The 27,777-nt window shown below is 42.1% G+C and overlaps 1 protein-coding gene across 23 annotated transcripts in view; it reads right to left on the bottom strand.

The window, feature by feature from the left end:
- The window catches only part of LOC107375745 (neurexin-1a), a 462,507-nt gene that overhangs the window by 78,957 nt on the left and 355,773 nt on the right, over positions 1–27,777 (bottom strand). For all 23 annotated transcript variants that reach the window (XM_070542354.1, XM_070542374.1, XM_070542368.1 and 20 more), the window contains one exon: positions 2,461–2,632. In XM_070542354.1, the coding sequence (XP_070398455.1) occupies positions 2,461–2,632 (172 nt within the window). The remainder of the gene's footprint in view (positions 1–2,460; positions 2,633–27,777) is intronic.

Below are 27,777 nucleotides of genomic sequence, written 5' to 3' on the forward strand. Positions count from 1 at the left end.
CTGAGACGCGGCCGACTCGCGCTGCTGACGGCTGCTGACGGCTCCAGTGGAAAAGGTTCTGTTGACCACAGCGGTTCCTATCAGCAGCTATGACGTGTTGCTGCAGTACCGTGCTGCTGACGGCTCCGGTGGAAAGCAGGGGTTATGCATTGACACAACCTAATGAACGTGGTGTTGCAGCCTTTTGCGCTCCTGAATGAAAAGATTGTAGGAAAATTTCAGCTAAATTGGTCCCTTGTACAGTTTGGATTTCTGACTGTCACTTTACACATCTCTTTAATACTTTATAGCTTTTGTCAAAGCTGTCAAACAATTTCAACAATACAAGCAACCAGCATTTAAATTCAAATGACAGTTTAATACTCTGTAGGACAATACCAGTGCTGCTGAGCAGTTAGTTAGCTTTTTAAAAGACTCAAATTTGCTTTACCCCCAAAAGCAGGGGTGTCCAAAATTGGATGAATCATCATAATCAATGTCTAAAAGTAGAAATTGAATCCCAAACAATTAAAAAAGTAAAAAAGAAAAGCGAGTTCTACTAATCTAGACACGAAAATAAACCCAACTAACCAAAATATGCATTTCCAGCTGTCCTCGATACATTTTGTCTTGAACTAAATAGTGATGAAAAATGGTGAACATGAAGGTGGTTTGCAGGTCTGTGATCGACCAATACACTCAGCCCAGCGGCAGCTTTATGAGCACTCGATCAAATCCTGCATTCAACAGTCTTCAAGCATTGTCAGAAAATCCACGACTTCGATTTGCATTCGACCAATGAAAATACACCCAAGTAGTGACACAAAAAAAAACAACAAGTGATGACTGTGCGAGAGTAGCAATGGCAGTTTAACAAAAATGGAAATAAAACGCAAGAAAATGCGCACCGCTCATTTTTGGAGCTCTGTTCGGAGTCTGATAAAAGAAGTGTTTCTCTTTTCATTCGTTGTTGTCTTGGGTACCTGTTGACTTTTAGTGAAGTATGCTTTTTGATTAGTACACTTGTGATGTTAACATGTCCTTCTACAACAGGCGTGCTCAGTCCTGGTCCTGGAGGGCCGGTGTCCAGCAGGTTTAGTGGTTTCTCTGCTCCAACACTGAATTCAGTGGTTGAATCACCTGTGCAGCAGCTCATCGGGGTCTGCAGAAGCCTGTTAATCACCTGCTGATTGAAATCAGGTGTGTTGAAGCAGAGTTAAAACTAAAACCTGCTGGATACCGGCCCTCCAGGACCAGGATTGGGCACCCCTGTTCTGGAGTGAGACACAGTGCAGTTTGGCTTACTGAAATCTTGGGCCATTTACTGTGTCTTCTCTAGTCTAGAGTGGGACAGCGGTGGCTCAGGAGGTTGAGCGGGTTGTCCAGTAATCGGAAGGTTGCCGGTTCAATCCCGGCTCCGACCAGAGAATGCTGCTCTTGTGTCCTTGGGCAAGACACTAAACCCACCTTGCCTGCTGGTGGTGGTCGGAGGGACTGGTGGCACCAGTGTTCGGCAGGCATCGCCTCTGTTATTGCGCCCCCGGACAGCTGCGGCTGTGTCATAGCTCAGCCACACCAGAGTGTGAATGTGTGCGTGAATGACTGATTGTGTTGTGAAGCACCTTGGGGGGTTGTAGAACACAAATACAAGCTGTTTACCATTTAGAGTCCACACAGCGGGACATGAAACCATGAAACAGCTGAAAAATGCACAGTGTGTACCGGGCTTTACACAACAGCCGTTACTCAGGGCTGCATTTGTCTTTGGATGCCATGTAAGCCGTTCATGAAAAGTGTTTTACAATTGAAATTATTAGTAACACTAATGAGTATGAAAATGAACACAGCTCGTTTTTCTGCCGCTGTCAAAATGATGAATATGAAAGTGCAGTTTTACACTTAAACTAGACACTGGAAAGTAGCCGATCATCTGGTACCTAATTCAGCATAAGCACCAGATTTACCTTGACTGTGTTACCACTGGCTTGTCTACCCCATTACCTTCAATCAATCAATCAGCTGTATTGGCAAATGAATAAATATTGAATTGGGACACAATTACTTGCCACAATAAAAGTGGCCGTTTGTCAGTGAATGGAGTATTGATTCGGGTTACTGGGAGCATACTCTGTAGGTGGATTACTTATGCATAGGGGGAATATACAGCAGACCTGTAGTCCGAGTAGGTGGCTGCTCCTTTCAGAAGGTTTATATTTCAGATTGCTTATGGGAATTAGCGACCCAAGGATCAAACCATTCACATCAAGAGATGTTGTTTAACAGCAATGGAAACACTCAGCAACACTGGTATTCTTAACAGCTGCTGAAAACAGAAACGTAAAAAGCAATTTAAGCACATGCCAAGTTAACCTAACCACATCCTGACAGATAGGGCTGTAACAGCTGGCTTAGTAATCTCTGGGTCATTCTATTGGCTTTAAGGAGCAGCAGATGTAATTAAGAACAAAGCGGGTGACTCACCTGTGGGGTAGCGCTCAATGACTGGCAGGTCATCCACCTGCAGAGTGGCATTACCCCCACTCCTTGTAAACTTCACTATATGGTATTTCCCATCATTTACAAACTTTGACGTCTCCTCAATGTTAATGTCATCTGTTCCGACATTAAACACAACAGCTATGTTTCCTTTTTCCTGAAAAGAGAAGAACACAGAAACCAGAGGGAGTTTTAATAATCATAACCTTACTTATGCTAAACATGAAGAAAACGTATTCCAATTATTCACTTCAGAATAACAAGTCTGGATTTCTATTAACCAATGTTGGAAATGGGAGAAATTATTGTGGTTCATCTGTTGAATTAATTAGATTCTCTCAAGTACACACAATAAAGTTTATTTTGTTAAGAAATAAAATCTACACTAAGACACTGCAATGCATGCAGCCATAGAAACACTACTTGGTATAAACGTGAGTGTGTGTGGGACTTTGTAATATATTTTGGGGACATTTTTTCAGATTTAACCAACGTGGGGGCATTTAGAAATCGTGGGAACATTTGGTTGGTCTCCACAATGGAACAACAAGCGGCCAAAATGACTTTTCTCCACAGAGTGCCTGGGCTCTCCCTTAGAGAGGGAGAAGCTCGGTCATCCGAGAGGGGCTCAGAGTAGATCCACTGCTCCTCCGCATTGAGAGGAGCCAGTTGAAGTGGCTTGGTCATCTAGTTAGGATGCCTCCTAGATGCCTCACTGGTGAGGTTTTCTGGGCATGTCCAACTGGGAGGAGAACTAAAGGAAGACCCAGGACACGCTGGAGGGACTATGTCTCTCAGCTGGCCAGAGAACACCTTAGGATTCTCCCAGAGGAGCTGGCCCAAGTGGCTGGGGAGAGGGAAGTCTGGGCCTCTCTGCTTAGGCTGCAGCCCCTGTGACCTGACTCCGGATAAGCAAAAGAAAATGGATGGAGGAACTGAATTCATGATTTGCCCAGGGCAGTTGAATGTTTTGAAAAAAGCCATTTTTGGGGCAGCAGTAAGTAGCTCAGGAGGTAGAGTGGGTTGCCTCGTGATCGGAGGGTGATGGGTTTGATTCCGGCTCCTGCCAGGGGTGTTCTGCTGTTGTGTCCTTGGGCAAGACACTTCACCCAACTTGCCTATGCTGGTGGTGGTCAGAGGGGCCGATGGCGCGAAATGGCAGCCTCGCCTCTGTCAGACTGCTCCAGGGCAGCTGTGGCTACAAAGTAGCTTACCATCACTAGCAGTGTGTGAATGTAAGAGTGTGTGAAAGCGTCTTTGAGTGTCTGAAAAGCGCTATATAAGTTCAATACATTATTATTATTATTTTAATAATAATAATAATAATAATAATAATAATAATAATAATAATAACAGCAATAAAATTCAGCCCAGAATTGCACCATCTCAAAACCAAAATGTGCTTTACTTTCTGCACATGTGTAAATTATGTCTTCTGACAGAAATACAATGAAAACAAAATACAGTATTTATCATGCAGTGGTTCACTGAAACGTTGGTTAAAGATTTATTTACAATAAAGATCCCAAACAGAAATGTTGTGTCATTTCAATCACTGATTGTAATAAAGAAGGCCAACATTTATGTCTTATGAAGCTGAATCTTTCTCATTGTCCAATCAGAAGCGGTTTGGGCAAAGTAGCTATAATTTTTGTCTTCTGTGATGTACAGCTGTGATACTAGTGTTTTGCCATCAACACCATAATCTCTCTCTGACATTTTTCATCACTATTTTCATTTGCAATATGCAATGCTATTCTGAGCATCTTTATCTGTTAAACTCCAAGACCTGCTGGCTTCACCATAAGGGAGATTACTGCATGGATTACAGGCTTGGCAGCTTGGCTGTGTGTGCTTAGATTAAATGTGGTTTTCATTCTTTGTTTTCTCAAAAAAATAAAAATAAAATAATCGGTTTGTGGCATTTATTCTTTTCATTTGGGTCAAGCATAAGTGAACCTTCTATGGCCCTTTGGTGTGATGCTGCCATCTGGTTCTGTAATGAGTCACACACACCTTAACTCTGATGTGGGATGACATGGTTGCATCCGTTTGAGATGGGATCTTGACATTTTAATGAGCACCATCGTAGCTCACATGAAATCACAAGCATGGAAGAATAACGTCAAAGTCTCAGAGGTAATTTAAATGCATACCCAGCCACTGTCTCCATCAAATAACCAGTGTCAGCTTTAATAAGCTCCTTTTACAGGTGCATGATCGAAGTCCCTCAATCCTCCTTGCTTAATCCGGAGAAGATGAGAGCGTATGTTACGTGAGCAAGGTCTCCCTGCTCATGAGCTGCAGTGAAAGGAGCATCTGGTTGGAGGCTCAGCCTACTATGGCTGCGCAGCACTTTACATGCTATTATCCAGTCAGCACAGCCAATACTACAGCACCCCGGCATCTCTCACTCTCCAGCTTGTGCACAAAATAACTTTTTTTTTAAAAAAAGCCGCCGATAAACAAGCATGCATATGCGTGCAGAGATCCCAGGCCCCTTCAAGTGCAGCACGAGTTCGGCATGTCAGAAGAGCCAGAAGCTACAGCACAATTAAAACCATTTGTAATGTGTCACACCGCGTTACTAAACTGGGACAATTGTACACTTTGTAATGCAATTCCCGGAGATTATATCACTTGATGCATTAAAGCTACAGTACTAACACGATTTAGCCACTGCTCGCAGTCTCGAGCAACAATCAACACAAAATGGAAAGCAGCTCCGTCATTCTGAGCTGTTGTCAGGGTTTCACATCTGAACGGTTAAAGGTCTGCAGATGCTAGAGCTTAAAGAGCAAGTACAAGAAAAATTCTATTTCTCAGTAGGAATAAACGCAGGAAGAGGGCAGATAAAAGAAGCATCTGATATCATCAAACTTCCCACTCAACATTAAACAAGCCTTCAATTCCAAACGGAAACTTTCTCTACTTTCTTTCAAGGACTAGCACAGACCAAACACATTCATTCTGAACTTTTTATGACTATTGCTCTTAGAAAAAGAGACATGGAGAAAGGGAGAAGAAAAAAAAGATTTAGCAGAGGCACCAACCCAATTAAAATCCTGCTTTTAATAGCCTCCTTCAATTGACTTTTAATGTTCCCCGTGGTCTTGTTAATAAATTTACTGCATTTAGTCACAAACTGCCAACTTGAATTTCTGCAACATAAAGGAGGCCCTGTGTGGTCTTGAAAGAGATGGAGAGGTGGATGGAAGACAGTAAAGGAGAAAAAGAAGCCTGCAGATGCATAAAAAAGGCTTCTTAGAGAGGAAATATGCTTTTTGTTTTTACATTTAGAGCTAAATTTCCGCAATCTGAGCGGAGCGAGCATTTTCTTTAACATTCATGCTTTTAATTAATAATCAATATGTAGTTTTCGTGTTGGTTTGGCACTCGGAGAGTCCTAATCCTGCAGCTCTGCTGGGTTTATGTCAGGAAGTGATTGATAGCTGCTTACATAAGTCTAGCCCATTACACCCAGTTCAATTTTAGGGCTGCTCACTAAGACGCTGCACCCCACGGGGCAGCATGCCCCCCTGAGGAACATGCAGCATGGTGCACACACATCTCACACCCAAGGAGCTCAGCCCTGCCTGACACTCTGCATGGTGCTTTGATTAATTGCTCATCAAGCAGCAATAGAGTTTAATTAACTGATGAAGTTGGTCCACCATTTTCCTCTAATCTGCTCTTTTTATGCTTCTTATCCTTGCAGCTGGAGGGTGGAGTAGCTGCGGCGGTACTCGGAGTGTCAGTTTCCCGTTAAAACTTCCCATCTGCACTCATTATACAATCATAGAGATACTTGTTTTATTAGTTATAAAGCAGCACAACACCCTCTGCAGGCCAAGTGCTTTACCCCCGGTCACGTAGAGTGGCTTTTCTATTTTTGAACAAGTTTGTGAACGATTCTTTTACATTCCAACTAAAATTTCCACATTTTCCGCTGTTTTCATCTAAATGGGAAATATTAGGGCTTTTCTTCAAGACCAAGTTCACTGAGAAGCTATTTTTAAATATGATCGGTCATTCTGGGTTTCACGTGCGGGCTGAACGCTCCTCATTCCAGTTTGGTGCTTCCAACGACTGGAATGAACTGCAAAAGTCACCGAAGCTCACTACCTACAATCCATTATCTACCTCCAATAGTTTCTGATCAATGTGCCTGCTTCTGATTACTTAAAGACTGTTTTAAGTCTCGTACACATTGTAAATGACAACAGTCTGTTGTCTTTATGTTTAATTGTTGTATTTTAATTTGGTCTTGTATTTTTTTTAATCCTACCTGTTTTTCTTTGGTGTAAAGCTAACTATGTGTCTGTTGCTGCTGCCTCTTGGCCAGATCGTCGTTGTAAATGAGAGCGAGTTCTAATTTGACTCATCTGGTTAAATAAAGGTTAAATAAAATAAATGAATAGTCCTCAACCCCTATTTCCTGCCTTAGCCATTGATAGAAACTAGACGGGGAAAATGCTTGCATTAGAAACGACTGACAGATCTACCTCACACTGAAAAATTAGCATTCGTAGACTCACCCACCATGGCTTGCAACGGGAACGGCTGTTGATGGTTTAGCATTCAGGAAAAAGCAAAGAGCATCTTGGCTGTTAGAAGCTAACTGTTAGCATTAGCAACTCCACAACATGGCAGAACTCCTTCAGGCCTGTGTTACTTGAGGAGATAAAACATCAAAGTTGCAGAGCAGATGGAGGCAGCTGAAAAGCCGCGCTGCTGTAAGCCAATAAGAGGCGAGATGTACAAAATAACGAATATCGTCCTGAGACACGGCGCAGTCATTTGTGCCCTCTATAGTGGACATTTTGTTCACCTTTGTCTTCTGTCACTCTTTTGAGTTATTCCAGTTGGCACTGAGGTGCTCTTTAGAGGACATCCTGGGCGTTCTGGTGATGGGTCATTTGTTACGTTCACTTGCTGGGAAGTCCCCTTTTTTCCTCAGTCAATATGGCCGACTTACTAGCAACAACATTTTATGGAAAGAGGATAAGTACATCAAATAATGTTCATCTCTTGCTTTTTTTTTACCAAAATAATCATTTATATTCTTGTTAATTTACATGTAAACAACAATACTTTTACTTCTAAAAACAGTTACATTATTTATCTTTTGAAGTAACGGTACTTGTATGAATGTCTATTGTGGTGGACACAAGGACCATTTTAGTGTATTTATACCATTGGTGCACAGACTAGGAGCCAGGCACATGCCGTTGATGATGGACATCAAGCATGCATGAAGGGCTGCAGGGCCAAACATACATGAGGTGTATTGTACTACTAAAAGGAAAACATACTTCAAGGATTATCATCACTAAATTACAAAAATGAAGAGCTACGGTTCACATTTTGGCTAGTTCAGTCTTATGGCTCACTTTCCAACTAAGTCGGTGACTTGTGCATGTGCATGACAATGTTGCTGCAAACATGCTGGAGCTGGCCACGCCCACTCACCCCCTACTCAGGCTGCTACAGGCTAAGAAGCTCTGATAAGTAGGAGGGTCTCAGACTGGAGCTGCAGCTTGTTTTTGGGTTAGGGTTAAAACCAAACACTGACAGAAAACAGACCAAAGGATTTGTTTTCATGTTTGGAGTGTTTATAGAGGCAGTAGACTCACATGGTAACACAAAAGAATGCAAAAGGTGGAAAATATGTCCTTTTTAAAAATAACAAATCAGTTCATAACTAAATCTATCAATTGTTTACTGCAATGAGGCGATTTCTCAGTTTCTTGTCAACAACATATTACAAAACAAGGAGGTGAGAAGGAGTATTTACAGTGGCGTTGGGCCTCCTCATGAGTCCCTGCAGAAATGAACACTGTGGTGTTGCCTATCCTAATGTTTTGATTGTTCATGAGCCATTCGTGTTGACAACTATTGCGCTTCTGTCACATTTTATATCTCACCAGTCTGACACCACAGGACAGCAACACATCTCCCTTCAGTTGCATCTCAGTGGGGGAGTGTGTTGGCAGGTGGAAGTGCACCTCTGTGATAACTTCACAGTGGTGTGTGTGTGTGTGTGTGTGTGTGTGTGTGTGTGTGTGTGTGTGTGTGTGTGTGTGTGTGTGTGTGTGTGTGTGTGTGGTATTACACTCTCAGTAGAAGCTAAACGTCTTAATGCAGCAAGGACAGGAACACTGTTCTCAGCACCTTATCTTTTAATTACTCCTGACAGTCTTCTGCTTCTCCTTTTTTGAGCAAAGCTCAGTTAATGAAATTATAGAAGAAATTGAATAATTAGGAACAAGAAATGTCTCTTTTTTTCTTTCTTTTTACCCTGACAGCATGGGGTCTTTATGCAGTCATTTACTTCCTAACTCATTATACCTGCAATTACAAGTGTGCAAAACACTCAGATGCATAAATACGTGACATCAAAGGTGGGTAATCAAGTATAGGGAAGATCATTTGTGCTAAAATTGACGTTTAATAAAAAATTTGATTTTATAGTTTTAGTCAAATTTAAAGAGGTGCACAAATGTCTATGTTTTGTGTTTGTCATTGTCGTTGGTGTTAAATTCAACAGAGTGAAAACCATATAATGATGTTGAAAGCACACTGCGGTGGCAACTGCATAAAAACAGGGAACCAGCCTCATTTAGCTAAAAGCTTAGTTACGCAAACCAAAAGCACAATTATCTCTTTTTCCATTTAATTGCTTATTCAGTAAGGAATTCATGTTACTGAGCCCCGATACAGCTACCGTGTCTTTCACCAGTTTGGAATTTAAGTTTTAGTGGCGTCACACATAGAAAAATACAACAATTTTTTCCCCTCATAATGTCTTCATTAGACTACAATCAGAGTTCCAACATGGTAGAAGGAAAATAAAATAACCTTACAGCTTTTTTAGATTTAAACAGTAATAAAAGCACAACAGATGTTCCTCAAAATAAGAATAATGAATCAGGTACAAACAATTAGGGCTGAGATAATGATGGTAAGTGGTTCAGTCTTTAAGTTAGCTTCAAATGAAAGAAACATATTTTAGCTTGATAAAGTTGATAGAAATGTACTCAAACAACAAATGTTAGTAGTTAAAGGTGCAATATGTTAGAATGTCATTATGAGGTCAAATTTGGTCACTACAATTACTTTCTCCCTGCAATTCCATGAGTTTCATGGCTTTTGCCAGTTACGGATCAGCGGCAGAAGATTCTAGATAGCAAGCAAATATGAGTGAGTGACACGCAGTAAGTTGGTAAATAGATAAACACGTTGTCATAACTGGTGCACTTACTACATGTATTACAGTAAAATGTCTCAGACATTACAGGAAGTATTGTTGTTTGATGTCTTGCTGTTAGCTTGCTGTTATAGTTCTGAAAGACTCATTAAAGGAAGTGAAACGCCTTGATTGACTAGTTATTTACTTCACACATATATTTCACTGTAATAGCCAGTTGTTGGTGATTGAAAAAAATAGCTTGAGGTATTTTTAGAGTGAACTATTTGCTTCTAATTTATTGTTAGCATTGTAAGCTCAACGTTAGCCTCTAGCCTGCTTCACCCACAAAAAGAGGACATGGCTTCTCAGGCGTAAAATAAATAACTTCTGGGTCGCTTCTGTTTACTGGTTTTGATTCTTTTAACAACTCTGGAGCTTTTTGCCTAATGGTATTGAGTTACTAATGCCTGCACTGCTGTGTTAGCTCACCGGAGACACATAAACCTCAAACATTCACTGATTGTAAACAGTCTAGCCACGTCTGTCTTTGGTTTTGAAAAGAGAAATACTGACGACCTCCCAGCCAGCTGAGAATGAGGTTCTAAAAATATTTCAATGTATCCTTCCTTTTAATGCGATTGAGACATTAGACTGTTTTCAGATTATTTCACCGTACAATTCTTAGATATTGCTCCTTTAGAATTGGGTCAGTATAAATTTGTTGTACAAAAACCTGTAATGCAGGAAACCCTTTAATTAGCAGAATCAGTCGCGGTTTTAGGCACGGGCAGACAGGGCAGTTGCCTGGGGCGGCATTTTTTCATGACACAAAAGGGGCGCACAAGCACTGAGTAAAAATAAAAAAGAAAGAAATCTACGCCACACCGAGGTTTTCTATTATCTGTCATATGACAGTGTCTGGATTGGAAACAGCAAGTTGGCGCCCCCTGCAGCTGCAGGTGCTCTTGCTGACTGAGAGGGTTCAGGTGCTCCATGCGTGTATGAAGAAGAGGAAGGGGAGGGGTGCGGCGGAGGAATTCCCCTCTGGGTCTTTCCCAAATGAAATGAGCGGGTAGGGGCTGAATCAAGTGTATTAGCATGGCTAAAGTCAATCACATCTCGATGTTCTTCTATTTAACGCACATTTCATTCATGATATCATAAACACAGGCCTATCATTCTTTCAGGTTTTTCTGATTTGTGTGAAATGGCCGAATAAAAAAAGGATAAAGAAAACGATTTTGTGACCCCCCCCCATCAAGGTCAAATTGTTTAGTCCTGACTAAAGGAAACTTATTGAGTCAAGAGCCACACAGAAGAGATGAACATAAAAAGGCTAAAACCACCAGGTTCCCGATTCAGAAAAAAAAAGAAAAAAAGAGGAGAAAGATAAAGGTATGTACGCTATCATAATGCATGTTTTCAATTTTTTGAACCAGTTAACTGGGATTTTAACAGTTAAATTCGGTCAACTAATTGCTAACAGAGCTAATAGGGCTGAAATATTGAAACAAATATTCAAATGGATTAAAAAAATTCCTTCGTTTTTTCAAATGGTTCGAAAAAAAATCCTTCGTTTTTTACTGATTCAAACTAGGATTTATTAAATGCTCACTGCAGCCTGGGGCCTGCCTGAACAACAACAACAAACACATGTTGATCATGTTCACATAATAATAATAAAACAACTCTACAAGCAGAAGAAAACTCCCCAGTCACCACTAACTATCCTGTTTATTTATTGCAGATGGCTGCACTGATTATTTTTTACATGATTTGTTCTGTAAAAGTTGGCATTTTTGGTAGTCTACAGTTTTTTATGTCAGTTTAAATTACAATTTCAGAGGCAATTCTAAAATATTATGGATCATGATAAAGATCTATTGGAGATCTACCCCAACTTTTGGACTGCTCTGCCAGTCACTGTGGCTCAAGCTGAGAGGAGCTTTTCAAAACTTGATCAAGTCATACCTGAGGTCAACTGTGTTTCAGGAGCAGCTCACTAACCTGGCTCTGATTAGTATCAATCACTCAGTAGGGGAGCAGATTTCATGTGATGACATTATTGATGACTTTGCATCAAGGTTAGGTTTTAATTGTAGTTTGTGTTTTCTGTTCTAAGTGCAGAGCTGTAGTGATTATCTTTAGTTTGTTATGTGTGAAATATTTTTGCTATTTAGAATATTTATTATATATGTGTGTGTGTGTGTGTTTAACCTTGGTCAGGTTGTGTTCGCGGAGTCAAGTCCCTATGCTCTGGGTCGCTGGAGCGCTGGCAATAAAGCTTATTCTGATTCTGATTCTGATATTATGTTCATATATTCTTAATATTTAGTTAGATTAGTTGTTTTTGTATATTTGATTCTATATATTTTGAAACAGTATATAATGTATAGTGCTGTACATTCTGACAACTTCATAGTAATCCATGTAAATATGTGCAACTTAGAAAAATGAATGTTCAATAGTCGTTCTAATAAAACATGCCTGTTTGTAGAAAACATGAGTGTGTTCGTGCAGGTAGAGTGGTGTGGTGGGTGTGATGGTGGTGGGGGTGGGGGGCTCATAGGGGGCCTCGCACGGGGAGTAATTCCATGTAGAACCGCCACTGAGCAGAATTTTCACAGATTGTTATTATTATTATTATAGAAATTGACATGATGAAGTGCTAGAAATAAATAATTTGAAACCCTTTCCATTACCATTCTTTGGTATAAATCGGAGATTTAATCCAGTTTTTAAATTCTAAAAAGTGTTTAATAGTAGACATTACCAGGCAAGTGATTAAATTGAACAAATTAGCCACAGCACAAATTTTGATTACGTCTCTTCATCATTTTCATTTTAAGACCAATTGCAAATTGACTGGCAATATATTTGAGCTCAAGATCAGGATCTTTGTTTCCGACTGTCCTTATCTTGAATTATGACTTCATTACAATTTAACTGTAACTCTTAAAATGATCTATACAAATAAAATGATTAATTATGGCAAAACTACAACTTTATCTGATCAAGAAAGACCAAACACACATTATACTATTTAAACATCACATTTTCTTCAAACATTAGTTTGAAATCACAACCAATTTTAATAAGAACGTACTATTACTTATTAAAAATATATTAATATTAATGATAATATTAATGAATCCTAATTTTTAAATTTCAAGATGAGTTTTATATGTTATAAAACAAAGATTTCCTTGTCACTGTTAATTTTATGTAAGTTTATTTTCCTAACAAAGTGATAAATGAATGCATTTCCTTGAGGCTTTGCTTATTTCTGAATCAAGTCTGCTGGCTAAAGTGGCTAATTATTAGCACAGTTGGCTTGTTTCCATTGCTATGAAGCTCTACCAAACCCCATAATTCGGGTCTGGATATGAAGCAAAACAGGAAGTGAAATAAACTGCAGTTCCACCCTCATCCGCTGGGGGCTGGTGTCAGAAGCGAGCAAATCCTCATTGACTCCCATGTTAAAAATACCAATTTCACAGCAGAAATAAACATGTTTACAGCCTGGTACCAAAACATGTTTCAGTTTTAATAGATCTAGTTTACACTCATGAAAACTCTGAGGGGGGTGAATTTTTTGTCACTTTTCTGTTTAAGTGCATTAAAAGCCTAAATTTCTAAATAATTAATGAGCATCAGACCCACGTGTCCACAGAGCTAGCTCCGGGGAAAGGCCTCAGTCTGAGCCTCGGCCTCGCCTTAAAACTGTTCTGCGATTTTCAGTCTCTCAACTTAGACCATTAGTTGTGCCTTCTGTGCGTTCTTTTTGGATATTATTTGTGCAATTGTTGGACATAATGACTTGCTGTGGTATTAATTGCACTAATAGAGCGTCCAAGGAGTCTCCACTTCATTTTTTTCGGTAAGTAAAATTATATTTATGTATTTTAGGTCACTGCCGAGCTGAGCTTAGATTTTAACATGCACTCCAAAGACGTTTAACATACTGTTTAAGCATGACATTTAAATGTAATAGGGTAAAACCCAGTGCATTTAGCATAACACTGCATTTTTGAATATGGGTTGAAATATAGCATGTTGGTGGAGCTGGGTTCCGACTATCGGTATGGGCTCCTTCCCTTCAGCGGGAGCTCGGTTCATCTCTGACCGCAGCGGTGCCTGTCAGCTGTGCGGGCTGCCGGCTTGTGGAGCTCTCGGGATGGAATCTGATGTTTTCCACCCGGTTTTACCCAGCGGTCAGCCCGGCGTATCTCTGACTCAGCAGCTCTGGTGTTGTGCACAGTTAACTCCAGTTGTAGCTAGGTAGATACCTCCGTTAGCTTAGCTCCCACCTCCGCATTAGCTTTGGGTTAGCATTTAGCTACATCGCTTCAGTTCGACGGGTGTCGTCATTTGATCCCAGCCTTAATGCCCCACCCTCAGCTCCACCTCTCTTCCCTTCTTTGGAATTGTCTGGGCTTGACGGAACCTGTGACACTGTTAAAATGGCGGTGGTGGGAACCTCTCTTTTTGGCACAAAAACTTATAATTGGAGCCTATGGACACACATTGTCCAGTATATATGTCGATGAGCTCTACCAAGTGGGGTTCTGAGGGTGAGCTTCACGAAAAACAGAACTAATAAGTAATCAGGCTAACAGCTGTTGGAAAGAGCTGGCTTAGAAAATAGCAAGAGGCGTAATGCTATTTTATTCCTGCAGGGAATGTGGCATCAAAAGTAGTGATGCATCAATATGAAATTTTTGGGCCGATACTGATATCCAATATTAAGATCACGGTTATGACCAATAACCGATATTTGCCGATACCGATATACTGACATTAATGCTTCTAAAATCAGCAGATTTTGTATAGAATGAAAATTATTAAAGCTGAATTTATGTTATTATGTACACACAACACACACGTTTACGGTTCTGAGATTATTTAATTCACTGTTCACATGACTAAACAATTGCACATCATACCTCTCAGCCTCTGAAACAGGCAAACAAATGGAGACGAGATGGAAAAATATATTAGTTGTTAATATTGGCCCAGTTTTATATATTGAACCAATACTGATATGTTAAAAAATGAGTAACATCCGCCGATACGGATATTGATGCCGATATATTGTCCATCCCTAATCAAAACGTTTGCTTTAATAGATGCATGAATTCTCTCAGCCACCCAACTTTTCTGATGATGAGCACATGAACACAAGCAGATGGTTGCAACCCTGAAATGTTGTAGCAATTAATACATATTAACTATGCTCAATAAGATGTGATGATTCCATACAAATACAAAATATCAATCTGATTGATCTTTGAATGTTTAATCAGAAGATTCTAGGGTTCTTTGCTTCTTCAGGGACCGTAAACACACTTCGTATTAATTCAGACAGAGTCAGTATATAGTTTATAAAATGAATTTAATTATTTTTCTAAAACTAAAAATTTATACATGACAAGATATGAATAAGGAGATGTGATGTGGTGGATGTGAGTTGTTGTGGTGGAAGCATTGTAAGAAAAATATTCATTTTAAATTGACTGATTTAAGCACACGTTATTCGAACATTTCATTTAAACCTCTTGTTCATTCATCACATGTGATTATTGTAAGCTTATGAGTTGTAAAATCATGGAGTCTTCACTTATTCAGAGAGAAGAATGTTGACGCCTGGCGTTCACACAGTGAGTGCAAGAACCTTGGATGAGAATGTTTGTTTGAATGTTTTGTCTTCATGGTATGTAAACAAGCACTGCAGAACCTTCTGGGTTTAGAAGGCCAAATAGAAAGTGGACTTATTTCTGTAGATGAAAGGTCACTATGTTGGTCAATATATAGGTGAAAATTGACCCTTTTGGTATGCTACAATGGTAAATGGTAAATGGCCTGTATTTGATATAGCGCCTTCTTGAGTCCTGGAACCCCCCAAGGCACTTTATAACACAATCAGTCATTCATCCATTCACACACACACATTCACACACTGGTGGGGATGAACCACAATGTAGCCACAGCTGCCCTGGGGCGCACTGACAGAGGCGAGGCTGCCGAGCACAGGCGCCACCGGTCCCTCCGACCACCACCAGCAGGCAACGTGGGTTAAGTGTCTTGCCCAAGGACACAACGACAGCGACAGACTGAGCGGGTCTCGAACCTGCAACCTTCTGCTTACGGGGCGAGCACTTAACTCCTGTGCCACCATTGCCCCAATGTGAATAAAAGGGAATTTAGATGTTGTTGTTCCAGTGTTTATCGGGGTTTTGGACACACTTTAAAACTCTCATCCACTCGTTATTCCAATACTTCTGCTGTCTTCTCTATAAATGAGTCGTTCTCTGTGGGGAAAAAAGGCCTTGCGCTATCAGGAAGTAGAAGTTAGCTGCAGGAGAGAAGAGCGGAAAACGGCTGGATTCAGAGTCTTATTATTATTCAAGATATGCAAATGTCTCTCCTTTAATTGGCTAACAGCAACACAACTCTTCCACTGACTCCATTTGCATTGCAACGTAGATGTTTTATCTCCACAAATAGCACAAGCCTGGAGGAGTTTGCACCATGTTGTGGTGCAGTTGTTAGCACTGTTTCCTCACAAGAAGGTTGCAGGTTCGAAACCCGGTTGCAGCTTTTCTGTATGGAGTTGCATGTTCTCCCCATGCATGAGTGCAAACCGGGTACTCCGGTTTCCCCCATAGATCACACTATGCTCTAAAGGTTAACAATTGTACGTCGCTTTGGATAAAAGCGTCTGCCAAATGAATAAACATAATCATGTTGTGGAGCTGCTAATGCTAACAGTTAGCTTCTACTAGCCGAGAGGTTTTCTGCCATCTCCTGGATGCTAAACCAACAACAGCCTTCCCTGTCGTGAGTCAAGATGGGAGAGTTCATGAATGTTAAATGACAGTGTGACGTAGATCTGTCCGGCTTTTCAAATCCTAGATCTTCACCGTCTATTTTCTACCTGAAGCTAATGCAGGAGATAAGTGTAAGTCACTATTTTCATGATTAGGCTGCATGAAAAACTCAGAGTGACCAGCTATTATTAGAAATAATAATTTAAAAATGTTTTTTTCAGTTAACCACACCTTTAAGTGACAGAGTGACGTAGATCTGAATGTTTTTTTCTGACAGAGCATTTCCACGCCTATTTTCTTCCTGCAGCGAATGCAGGAAATGTCCACGCTCAGTCTGCATGTGAAACCAGAGTGAGATCATATTTCCTAAAGAACAAGAGAAAACAGTTTCTCAGTGAACATGCTCTTTAAATACAGCACAGGACTTTCTATTTTTAGTACATAAAAAAAGTTTCTGCATTTCACACTGAAAAAAATATTTACTTCCCCTCATTAGAAGTGTAAAAAATAAGTGTATATTCAGTCAGGAGTGACAGGCGTGTCAGTAGAGGAAGTTGGCCAGTGGCAAATCTCAAAAGGCACTGTTCGGCGTCTCCTGCAATGACATTTGCTGCCTGTCTAAACTCTTTTTCTCGCTTCATCCAGCCTGTGACACATTCCATCAAGTGAGGTCAACAGATATCTGAAATTTCGTTCTCTCCCACTCAAAGAAATCAATTCAGGTTTTAGGTGCTCCTCCCGTCCGTCCACTTGTGACAGCCAACTTGCAGTCGGGGTGAGACGACCTTCATCTTCGTCCTCCCCATCAGGACTTCCTGCATCACCCTCCCCAAGCACAGCCAGAGTCCAGCTCACTTCCTCTGTAAAATTCATATACCGCACGCCTTTCTGGCTAAATAAGACCACATAACGTCAAACACACTTGGAGGGTGAAATGGGGATGAGCAGCGATCACAAAATAAGGGAAAAGGAAGGGTCGAGCAGAAGTGGCGACATATGTTTGAAGGAAACGGACATATGCTATTAGTGACCCTTCACTATCACTCTAACATATGAAACTCCTTTTATTGGAGGGAGGGGGGTTAAAATTGCTGGCAAATTGTCAAACTTTTTGCAAAAATACTGAAAAAAGGCCGTTGCTGAGTTTCTACATTAACTAAAACATTGCTAGAGAGAAATTATTGTGAACTAATAATTATAATCTCATGGTTAATAGAATTATTTTGTTAAAAGTATGCTCTTAAAGATGTTTTGTTAAAATTAATGTTTTCCTAATTTCTCCTTTTGTGACCCTGATTCAAAAAGTCTAATTGCCTATTGTTGAGCTGCTTTCATATGTTAATTTACAATTTTGTTATCAGGTCCACTGATTTGAGATGATGAATGCATCTCAACTGATAAAAGTCTGTTTGAATAAAGAGTTTGCAACATTCGTTGTTATTTATTTATTTTCGCAGAGAATCGAAATCATCGAACTTTCACGAGAGGTGGTGAGTTAAAAAATACCTTCAGCTTTGGAAACTAAATTATTTAAAATGTGTGAATCACTTCTGCCGTTTAAACAAACAACACCATGAATCACGCCTACACACTTTTATATCCAATGGAATAATTTAAAATGAGGAGGAATAAATGATATTTTTTAATCAAGTGTTGGCGGGTTAAAAATAATTACAACAAAAAAAAATCTGATGAAACAACTAACCTGTGAAATAAACTACAGCCCCCATGCGACGGAGCTCTGTTCCACTGTAGCTACTTCTAAATAAGATGATAATTCTGTTGGATTTGGAGTGGTGGATGCCATCCAAGAATCATCAACAACCCCATTAACTGTAAGATTGAAGCTATCTTACTTTTGGCAGCATGAAGCAGAAACTCCTGCCTGTTACACTTACTGCACAAATTATTCCTCCGGCCCTTCTGTGTGGAAGAAAAAGCAGAAATAGAAGCATTATCCACTGAGTTGAAAGCACATCAACGAGAATATACGGACTGCTTTTACTTAAATAAATGCATCAAATGATCCGATGCATTTCTTTTGAATCTTTTTTTGTGGGTTAGCAGTAGCTTTCAAAAATTACAAAATGTTTTAGTTTAGAGGTTAAAAGTTATGAAGGTTGTTACAGAGGAAATAGGAAAGATGTGAATTATATTTTTTGCATAACTAACTTTGCTGTTGGCTGAAAGTTGGGGTAGTTAAAAAAAATTGTAAGTAATTTCAAAAATGCTTAAATTTGACTATCTGACCCTTTATGTAAAAAAGTTGGTAAATTTCCACTATATATGTTTCCTCTAAGTCCCTCCTCATGGCCTCTACAGCAAAACGAGCCTAGCGTTAGCCAATAGCGCTGTGTATCCACAAGATGGAGGTGCCAGTTAAAGAGAATGAACCCTAGTTCCCAGCATGCACTACAGGTCAACACACCAACCTAGCTTGAATGCTAACTCAACCTGCATTGAATTTCTGCTACATCAGACAGATTATTATTTTGTTTTAGCCTTTTGTAGCAACACATTCTCACACCCAAAGCGTCAAAATATGACGCGTGTGACCAAGCCTCAATATATGACGATTCGGGATGCCCCAGCGCGTCAGGAGATGACGATCAGGAACAAACAGCTGACGCAGCGTCCCAGAGTGTCGGTATCCAATGCCGATGGTGAGACGGACATTAGAACTACTTGTGAACTACTTAACCTTCTCCTCACCGCAATCTTAACCTTAAGGTCACAGTTTATGGACCTTGAGGTTAGGATTGGGATGAGGGGAAGGTTAAATAGTCGAATAATGTCCGTGTGGCCGCGCGTGTCAAACAGTGACGCCAGCGGAGCCGCGTGTCCCTGATAGTCGTCTCCTGACGCGCTGGGGCATCCCGAATCATCATATATTGAGGCTTGGTCACATGCGTCATGTTTTGACGCCTTAGGTGTGAGAATGTGTTGTTTGTAGCATTAGCAACAATCATGAGTGTCGCAATCTGCTCCTGCCTCCCTGACTGTGTCTCTCCCCTGCCCTTTATTAGTCCCTATTGGTTTCACCTGCCCCTTGTTTACCTTCCCAGGTGTTCCTGATTTTCCCCTGTGTATTTATACCTCCCTTCTTGTATCAGTCCTTGTCAGATCATTGTTTGTTGTCAGCGTTGTTTTGTTCTGTCGTTCCCGCTCTGCCATTAAAACTACTTTTATTTCATCCGTGCCTGCATTCCTGCCTCCTGATCTGCTCCACCGTCATCCACACCCTCAACGTGACAGAATGATCTGACCATCCTGGACCTGTGGTGAGCTCTAGTCATCTACCTGGAGGATTTTTGTTTTGCTTCATCTCCTTTTCAGAGGAGGGAGATTTCAACCTGAGGGTTATTTTTCGGCGCATCCTACCTGTTCTCGGGGTGGTCAAGATCATTCTCCTCTCCTGCTGTTTTCGCCCCGTCCTGTTTTTCCCATGGAAGCCGCAGATCCTGGAGCTTTGATGGAGTTACACCCCCTATGCACGCCAACATTCTCCGGGGTGGTAGGGCTGCTCTCCCCGCTCTTCTTCTGCTTCCCTGCACCCAAGCCTCTGCTTGTGACCCAGCAAATCATGATGTGCACCTGCTCAGACCGCTTGTCGAGTACCTGCCGCCGAGCCGGGTTTCCTCGCGTCGCTCCTGCAGTTCTTCTACTTCCTGGTCTACGCCTGCGGGGCCTATTCCCACAGGTCCTCCATGCTGCAGCCTCTTCTGAGTCCCGCCGCTGCAGCCTCTTCCGGGTCCCACGCCTGCTGCTGCAGCCTTTCAGGGTCCCACGCCTGCTGCTGCAGCTTCTTCAGGGTCCCACGCCTGCTGCTGCAGTCTCCTGTTCCAGTTTCCTAGTGTTCCAGTTTCCCAGTGTCCCGCTGTCGAGTTCCAGTGTCCCGCGCCTGCTGCTGTTGAGTTCCAGTGTTCCAAGTCCGAGTGTTCCAGTTCCTGTTCCAAGTCCGAATGTTCCAAGTCCGAGTTCAAGTGTCCTCAGTCTCCAGTGTTATGTGGCTTTGTGGGCGTCTGGTATCCGCCCCTTGGGGGGGGGGGGGGGGTACTGTCACAATCTGCTCCTGCCTCCCTGATTGTGTCTCTCTCCTGCCCTTTATTAGTCCCTACTGGTTTCACCTGCCCCTTGTTTACCTGCCCAGGTGTTCCTGATTTTCCCCTGTGTATTTATACCTCCCTTCTTGTATCAGTCTTTGTCGGATCATTGTTTGTTGTCAGCATTGTTTTGTTCTGTCGTTCCCGCTCTGCCATTAAAACTACTTTTATTTCATCCGTGCCTGCATTCCTGCCTCCTGGTCAGCTCCTCCACACTTGGTCCGCCGCCATCCACACCCTCAACGTGACAGTGAGTGCTGGAGTCTCACCAGTTTTATTTGTTTCTTTGCTTAAATGCTGTAGATTTGATTCAAATGAGTGATTAGCAGCTCCTGCAGATCCCGATGAGATAACTCAGAAGTTAAAATCAGGCGAGTCTGAGCAGGAAGATAATGAAGACATTGCTTTTCCATTAGCACTGCACTGTAGGGCTGGGCGATAAATGGAAAATGTATTGTTGTCAAAACATCTGACTCTAACCAATATCATTTTTCCCGTGCAATAAATTTAATAAAAATGAAAAGATGTGTGTAGGTTGGCAAACATGTCTCTTTTAAAAAGCTGCACCGTCTTGAGTCACATGGCAATGTTCCTACACGTGACAGCTCCATTTAATGGACAACTTTTGTTTTTGCACATACACGTAGGTATCGTCCGTTTATCGATATCGAGGTGACCTCCTCAATATACTGTGGTTGTGATTTTTGGCCGTATCACCCAGCCCTACTACACGGTTATTAGCGTGTGCAGTTTGAGGCGTGGCTTTCAGCTCCTTCCAAAAGGAGCAGCGACGGAAGCTATCCGCCTATATTTCTAACTCTCCTCCTCTTCCCCTTGAGGATGTCACCTGACGGACCCCAGCTGTTTCAACCTGCTAAAATGTGTGTTTCCCACAAATCACCCAAAGCTTCCAGTTGCAATCGTTATACTTGATCAGTAAAGGAAAAATAAAGAAATCGGAAAGATAAAACCTAAAATTAAAGCCGGGATTTGTGTAGCCAGTAGCTGTTACTTAAATGAGTTAAAGTCTTTTAGGGTCCAAGTGTTCGAGAAGAGAACTCTGAAGATCTTGTTTCTACTACTTCTGCAAAACTGGGAAAGTGCCAAGCTTTAAAATTGCCTCCATCAATCAAGAGGTTTTAACGGATGCAACAAGCAATTTCATGGATGACTTTTTTCAACTTCTTCCACATTACCCATCAGCTCCGTGTATTATTGTGCCTTCTCTTTTCTTCATCCCCGCACCTCTGTTTCTTTTAGGACTGCAGCTAAAAATAAATAAAGTAATCTGTCTGCCTTCTCTCATTTAAGTCCATGACTACTCAGGTTCTTTCTGGAAACCTTTGCATAGCCGACTGATAGCTGGAGAAACGCGTGCAGACATTTTGAACGAGAACTGTTTCGTGTGCAGGAGCTGGGTTTTACTTAAACCTCAGAGGAAAGTACCTTGCCCTTTATTGTTCAGAAAATAAAAGACTGGTACCTTTAGCAACATTGTTAAATATTTATGGTCACTGTTGTTGCAACTTTTTGCCCTATTTTTATTTAGAACAATAGGGAGCAGATGGGCTGTGGAGTGTGCGGTTGCTGTGTTTGCGATAAGCCTTCCTGTTTGCCTGCGAGCCGTAAAGCCAGAGTATCCCTTACAGCAAGAGGTGACAACTAATCATAATCAGTCACAGCTGAACACATAAACATAAAGGATGCACACTGCCAACAGGAAAGCACAAACAGCACCTTTGAAAGAAAACAATAAGGTTAATGTTCAAATGGAGGTGTTAAACTGATTCTAAATTACAGACCAGAAGCCATAATTCACACAACTTACTCAAATTCATGCGATTTAGCCACAATGAGCAATAATTCAACAGCAGCAACTGAACAGACAAGGCTGCATTCATACAAAATAAAAGGAATTTGATTGTAAGAAAACATAGAGGGAATATCAGGGGAGATAACTGTGGAATGGAACGGTTTCTACAGCAAATGGGCTCTTTACTGAACAGTTGTTTTTGCCTTTTTCCTCCTAGCCCTCAAACCCCCTTTTTCTGCTGACTATTTATTTTCAACACACAAAGGAATGTGTTACTTACTGGGCACAGAGGAGCATAAAGTAAACATTGTTATCTGTTGTTTTTTAAAGCTGCAGACCCCATATCTTTGTGCTGAGGAAAGCTTCAGTACTATTCAAATAAATCTCAAGCACAAAACTAAAATCATCGACTCGAGGAAGAAGGATCAGAAAACATATCGATAACTCAGCTTTTTTTAGAGTGTATTTTCGGTTTGCATTGTTCCCCTAATTTGGTGAAGTGATCTCTAAATTCAGCTGTCCTAATCATCTTCTTTTTTCTTATTTAACACAGTGTGGTAATTTGATGTTCTTTTACCTTTGGCTGACACGTTTTGGATGAAGATGATTATGAACCACAACACAGAACGAACATTCAGAAGAAATTCAGCTGTGAATCAGTAACTTACTGCAGATGGCCAATCAAAAAATGCTCCTATATTTATGAGCAAAAAATAGAAACTACAGTAAATATATATATATATATATATATATATATATATATATATATATATATATATATATATATATATATATATATATATATGCATCTCCTTTGTGAAGGAGTAAGAAGAGCTTTGGTCAGTGAACACATCACAACATATGGACCAACACTGCAAAGTGAAACTTTCAGTGTATTTAAAGTGGCAATGTGTAGTTTTTACCATTAACTCGTTCACTGCCATTGATGACTAAAGTCGTCATTTTCATGTTTTTACTGTGTGGGCATCGGAATGAGCCCCCACACCATGAGAACAAACATCTCAGCTCTAAAGCCGATCTTCATCCGCACACGTCACACGTCACGTGATCAGGAAGCAGACAATCCATGTGTTAGGAGATCGTTTTGGGCCGCTGCTGTAAAAATAGTGAGGCGCGAACCAGAAAAGCTTCTGCCGATCACAATTCGGCAACGGATTATGAAAGAACGGATAACGCTCGAAACGCGCGGATTCTTCCTGATGTAAGAGGTGAGTCTACCCTTTGTTTTGGTTGTTTTGGCGTTGACATCATGATAGAGCTCAACGTTCCGTGACTCTTAAACAAACAGTAAAAACTCTGGCAGCGAAGGGCTTTTCTGATCAGGAAACGACTGGCAGTGAATGAGTTAATCTCTGAAAATATCCATTGAAATGTTGTGCATTCAAAAACCTAGTTTATTTTTTTATATTGGCTGTTTTCATAACATGTAACCATAGGAATTGAGTCTAAATGCACGGGAGCGGGTCTAAGTCTCTGGGCGACGCCATGTTGGAAGTCATGTTTTATTCTAGGGAAGCCCGAGAGGACAGAATGCATTTACTGATTTGTAACAAATGGTTACAAAACTTTCATTAATAATAAATGTTCTTTTACACATTTTCCTCTTCACTCATTGCCAGTGATGAAAGGGAGTTTGATGTTCTTGTTATTTTGCTGGAGGTTGCACTTAGGTGACCCTAATGGCCATCCGTTGGTACGGTCTTACTTGAACACAAAAATACTGATTGCTTGCAATGATTTAGGTATCTTCTGCCCCCTATTGCCAGGGAAAATACACACTGTCACTTTAAGAACACGAGTTGCATTTATTTTTGACAAATTGCGGAGCAGCATTAGCAGTTTGTTTTTCAGCTGAAGAGCAGACACGTATTTTATTAAATAATCATCATGTCAATATTGACTAAAGTAATTATTCCATAACTGAGCAGCACCAGTAGATTTTAATCACTGAATAAAAAAAAATCATAACAGTCAGGCAGTAAACCTAAGACCTGTATCTGTGTTTATCAGAAAAGTCACATTTGTAAGTTGAACTTACTACTTTTTTAATATTTTCAGTTACTGAAACCAATAAGCGAGTTTTTCTCTTATTAGTGAACATCCATCAACGTCTGCCATCCGTCTGCACACATTGGCAGGATTAGAAAAGGATTTCCTCCTGGCGGAGTGGCATTAGAGTGTCTACAGTTATTTAGGCCACAGATGCAGGTGACAAGTCTGGCGAGCAGTGGTCATTTTGTATCAGCTGGGTCGTAAAAATAAATCCCTTTTCAGAGAATCTCTGCAGCAAATACTGGACTTCTTCTTTCTCACTCTTCTCCAGTCAACACACTCCCACGTTAATCAGCATCGATTCCAATTGTTCTCAATCAGCTAAATCAATTAGATAATTTGACTGATCATTCACTTCATCTGAGGACTCAAAATCTACTCAATTCAGAGGCTTTAGAAAACTATTCTTGTCACAGTTTTTTTTCACAACAGGATGGAGCACCTGCTCTGAGATAAGTGGTAGAGGGGAGGGGTGTCTGTCTGTGGACATGCTGACAGTGGCGGTGACAGGTGCTTTGGAAGGTGATGACAAGTAGAGTCCAAGTGACACATATTTGGATGTTTGTCATCTCGCCGGAGCTGACCAAACACTTTCATGTTAGTTCACTGTGTTTTGATGCAGCCCCGTCTCTGCTTGGCTTCCCACGATGCAGTCAGATGCCATGACACAGTTTGGCTGGAAGAAAATATAAAAATCACTGCAGCGCAGTCAAGGTTTCACAATGATCCACCACCTGTCTGCGGCCCTGAGGTGTTTATCCGCTGATGTAGCAGTTGTAGATGGAACAGGGATGTGGGGTGTTTCAATAACGAATATATTCCCATGGGAACTGATTATTTACTGCCTAATTAATCTTCACACTGTCCACATGTTGGTCATTTATTATTCATTCATTGATTATCATTTTAAAAACAAGGCCTTCTAATTGTAAGCTGTGCAGAAACTCAGTGGTTAACTGGTAATGACGAGGGTTTTTTTGTGCTTTGAGAAAACCACTTAGTTAAAAGGACACTGATTAATGCAGCCTTGTGTTGTTTTTCAACAAGAAACTGTAGAAAAGTGAAATAGCGATGGCACATCTGCTGATTTCATGAGTCAGAGTTCACTCACCACAGGAATGGTTTTTACAGAGAAGACATGTTTCTTGAGAGGGCCTCTAAACCTGACCAGCAAGAAAGATGGACAAGTCCAGACTTGTTTGTTAACTTCCTTTTTGACAACTTGTCCTCATTCACCACAATGCATGAAGATAAGGACACATTTTAGGTACCCTATCAAAGAAAGACCCACAAGTCTCAATGAGAGTTCTGAGACATCACCAGATGATCAGTGTTGTATCCCACTACTCAGGAGCAAACTGCTCCAGCTGTCTACTTTGAATGGTTACCAGTGGCGGTTCTACATCGAATTACTCCCCGGGCGAGGCCCCCTTTGAGCGAAAGCCCGGCCACCAGGCGCTCGCTCACGGGCCCCAACCCCAGGCCTGGCTCCAGGGTGGGACCCCGGTAACCCTCCGGGCCGGGTACTCCGACTCTTCGTTTTAACCGCCATGAAAGATCCTTCGAACCGTTCTTTGTCTCACCCTTCACCTAAGACCAATTTGTCATGGGAGACCCTACCAGGGGCACTAAGTGCCCCAGACAACATAGCTCCTAGGATCATTAGGGCACTCAAACTCCTCCACCACGATAAGGTGACGGTTCAAGGAGGAGTAGTCACCTCGCTGGCGGGGAAGGAGCCGGAGCTTGTGGCAGAGGTTGAGCGGTACCGGCTAGATATAGTCGGACTCACCTCGACACATTGCATTGGCTCTGGAACCCGAGACCTGGAGAGGGGTTGGACACTCTACTTTGCTGGAGTTGCTCCGGGTGAGAGGCGGAGGGCTGGGGTTGGCTTTTTGTTAGCCCCGAGACTCTCTGCCTGTGTGTTGGGGTTTACCCCGGGGGACAAGAGGGTAGCTTCCTTGCGCCTTCGGGTCGGGGAACGGGTCCTGACTGTTGTTTGTGCTTATGGGCCAAATATCAGTTCAGAGTACCCACCCTTTTTGGAGTCCCTGGGACGAGTGCTAGATAGTGCTCCATCAGGGGACTCCATTGTCCTGCTGGGGGACTTCAATGCTCACGTGGGCAATGACAGCTTGACCTGGAGGGGTGTGATTGGGAGGAACGGCCCACCTAATCTGAACTCGAGCGGTGTTTTGTTATTGGACTTCTGTGCAAGCCGCAGTTTGGCCATAACGAACACCATGTTCGAACATAAGGATGCCCACCGGTACACTTGGTACCAGGGCAGCCTAGGTCACAGGTCGATGATAGATTTTGTAGTCGTATCATCTGACCTGCGGCCGTATGTTTTGGACACCCGAGTGAAGAGAGGGGCGGAACTGTCAACTGATCACCACCTGGTGGTGAGTTGGATCAGATGGCAAGGGAACATGCCGCGTAGACCTGGCAGACCCAAACGCATAGTGAGGGTCTGCTGGGAACGCCTGGCAGAAGAACCTGTCAAGACGGTCTTCAACTCCCACCTCCGGCAGAGCTTTGACCACGTCCCGAGAGCAGTGGGGGACATTGAGTCCGAGTGGGCCTTGTTCCACTCTGCGATTGTCGAGGCGGCTGTTGCTAGCTGTGGTCGTAAGGTGGCCGGTGCCAGTCGTGGTGGCAACCCCCGTACCCGCTGGTGGACACCAGAGGTTCGGGGAGCCGTCAGGCTGAAGAAGGAGGCCTACAGGGCGTGGCTGGTCTGTGGGTCTCCGGAGGCAGCAGACAGGTACCGGATAGCCAAGCGGGGTGCAGCAGTGGCAGTTGCCGAGGCAAAATCTCGGGCGTGGGAGGAGTTTGGTGAGGCCATGGAGAAAGACTATCGATCGGCTCCAAAGAGGTTCTGGCAAACTGTCCGGCGCCTCAGGAGAGGAAGGCAGCATCTCGCTCACACTGTTTACAGTGGGGATGGGGAGCTGCTGACGTCAACTGAGGCTATAGTCGGACAGTGGAAGGAATACTTTGAGGAGCTCCTCAATCCCACCAATGCGCATTCCGAGGAGGAACCAGAGCTGGGAGGCCTGGGGATGGACTGTCCGATCTCGGGGGCAGAAGTTGCTGAGGTAGTCAAACAACTACACAGCGGCGGAGCCCCGGGGGCGGATGAGGTTCGTCCTGGGTATCTTAAGGCTATGGATGTTGTAGGGCTGTCATGGTTGACACGTCTCTACAACAATGCGTGGTCATCGGGGGAAGTTCCTAGGGAGTGGCAGACCGGGGTGGTGGTCCCCATCTTTAAGAAGGGTGACC

Source organism: Nothobranchius furzeri, chromosome 12 (assembly GCF_043380555.1).
Source record: "Nothobranchius furzeri strain GRZ-AD chromosome 12, NfurGRZ-RIMD1, whole genome shotgun sequence".
Lineage (NCBI taxonomy): Eukaryota > Metazoa > Chordata > Actinopteri > Cyprinodontiformes > Nothobranchiidae > Nothobranchius > Nothobranchius furzeri.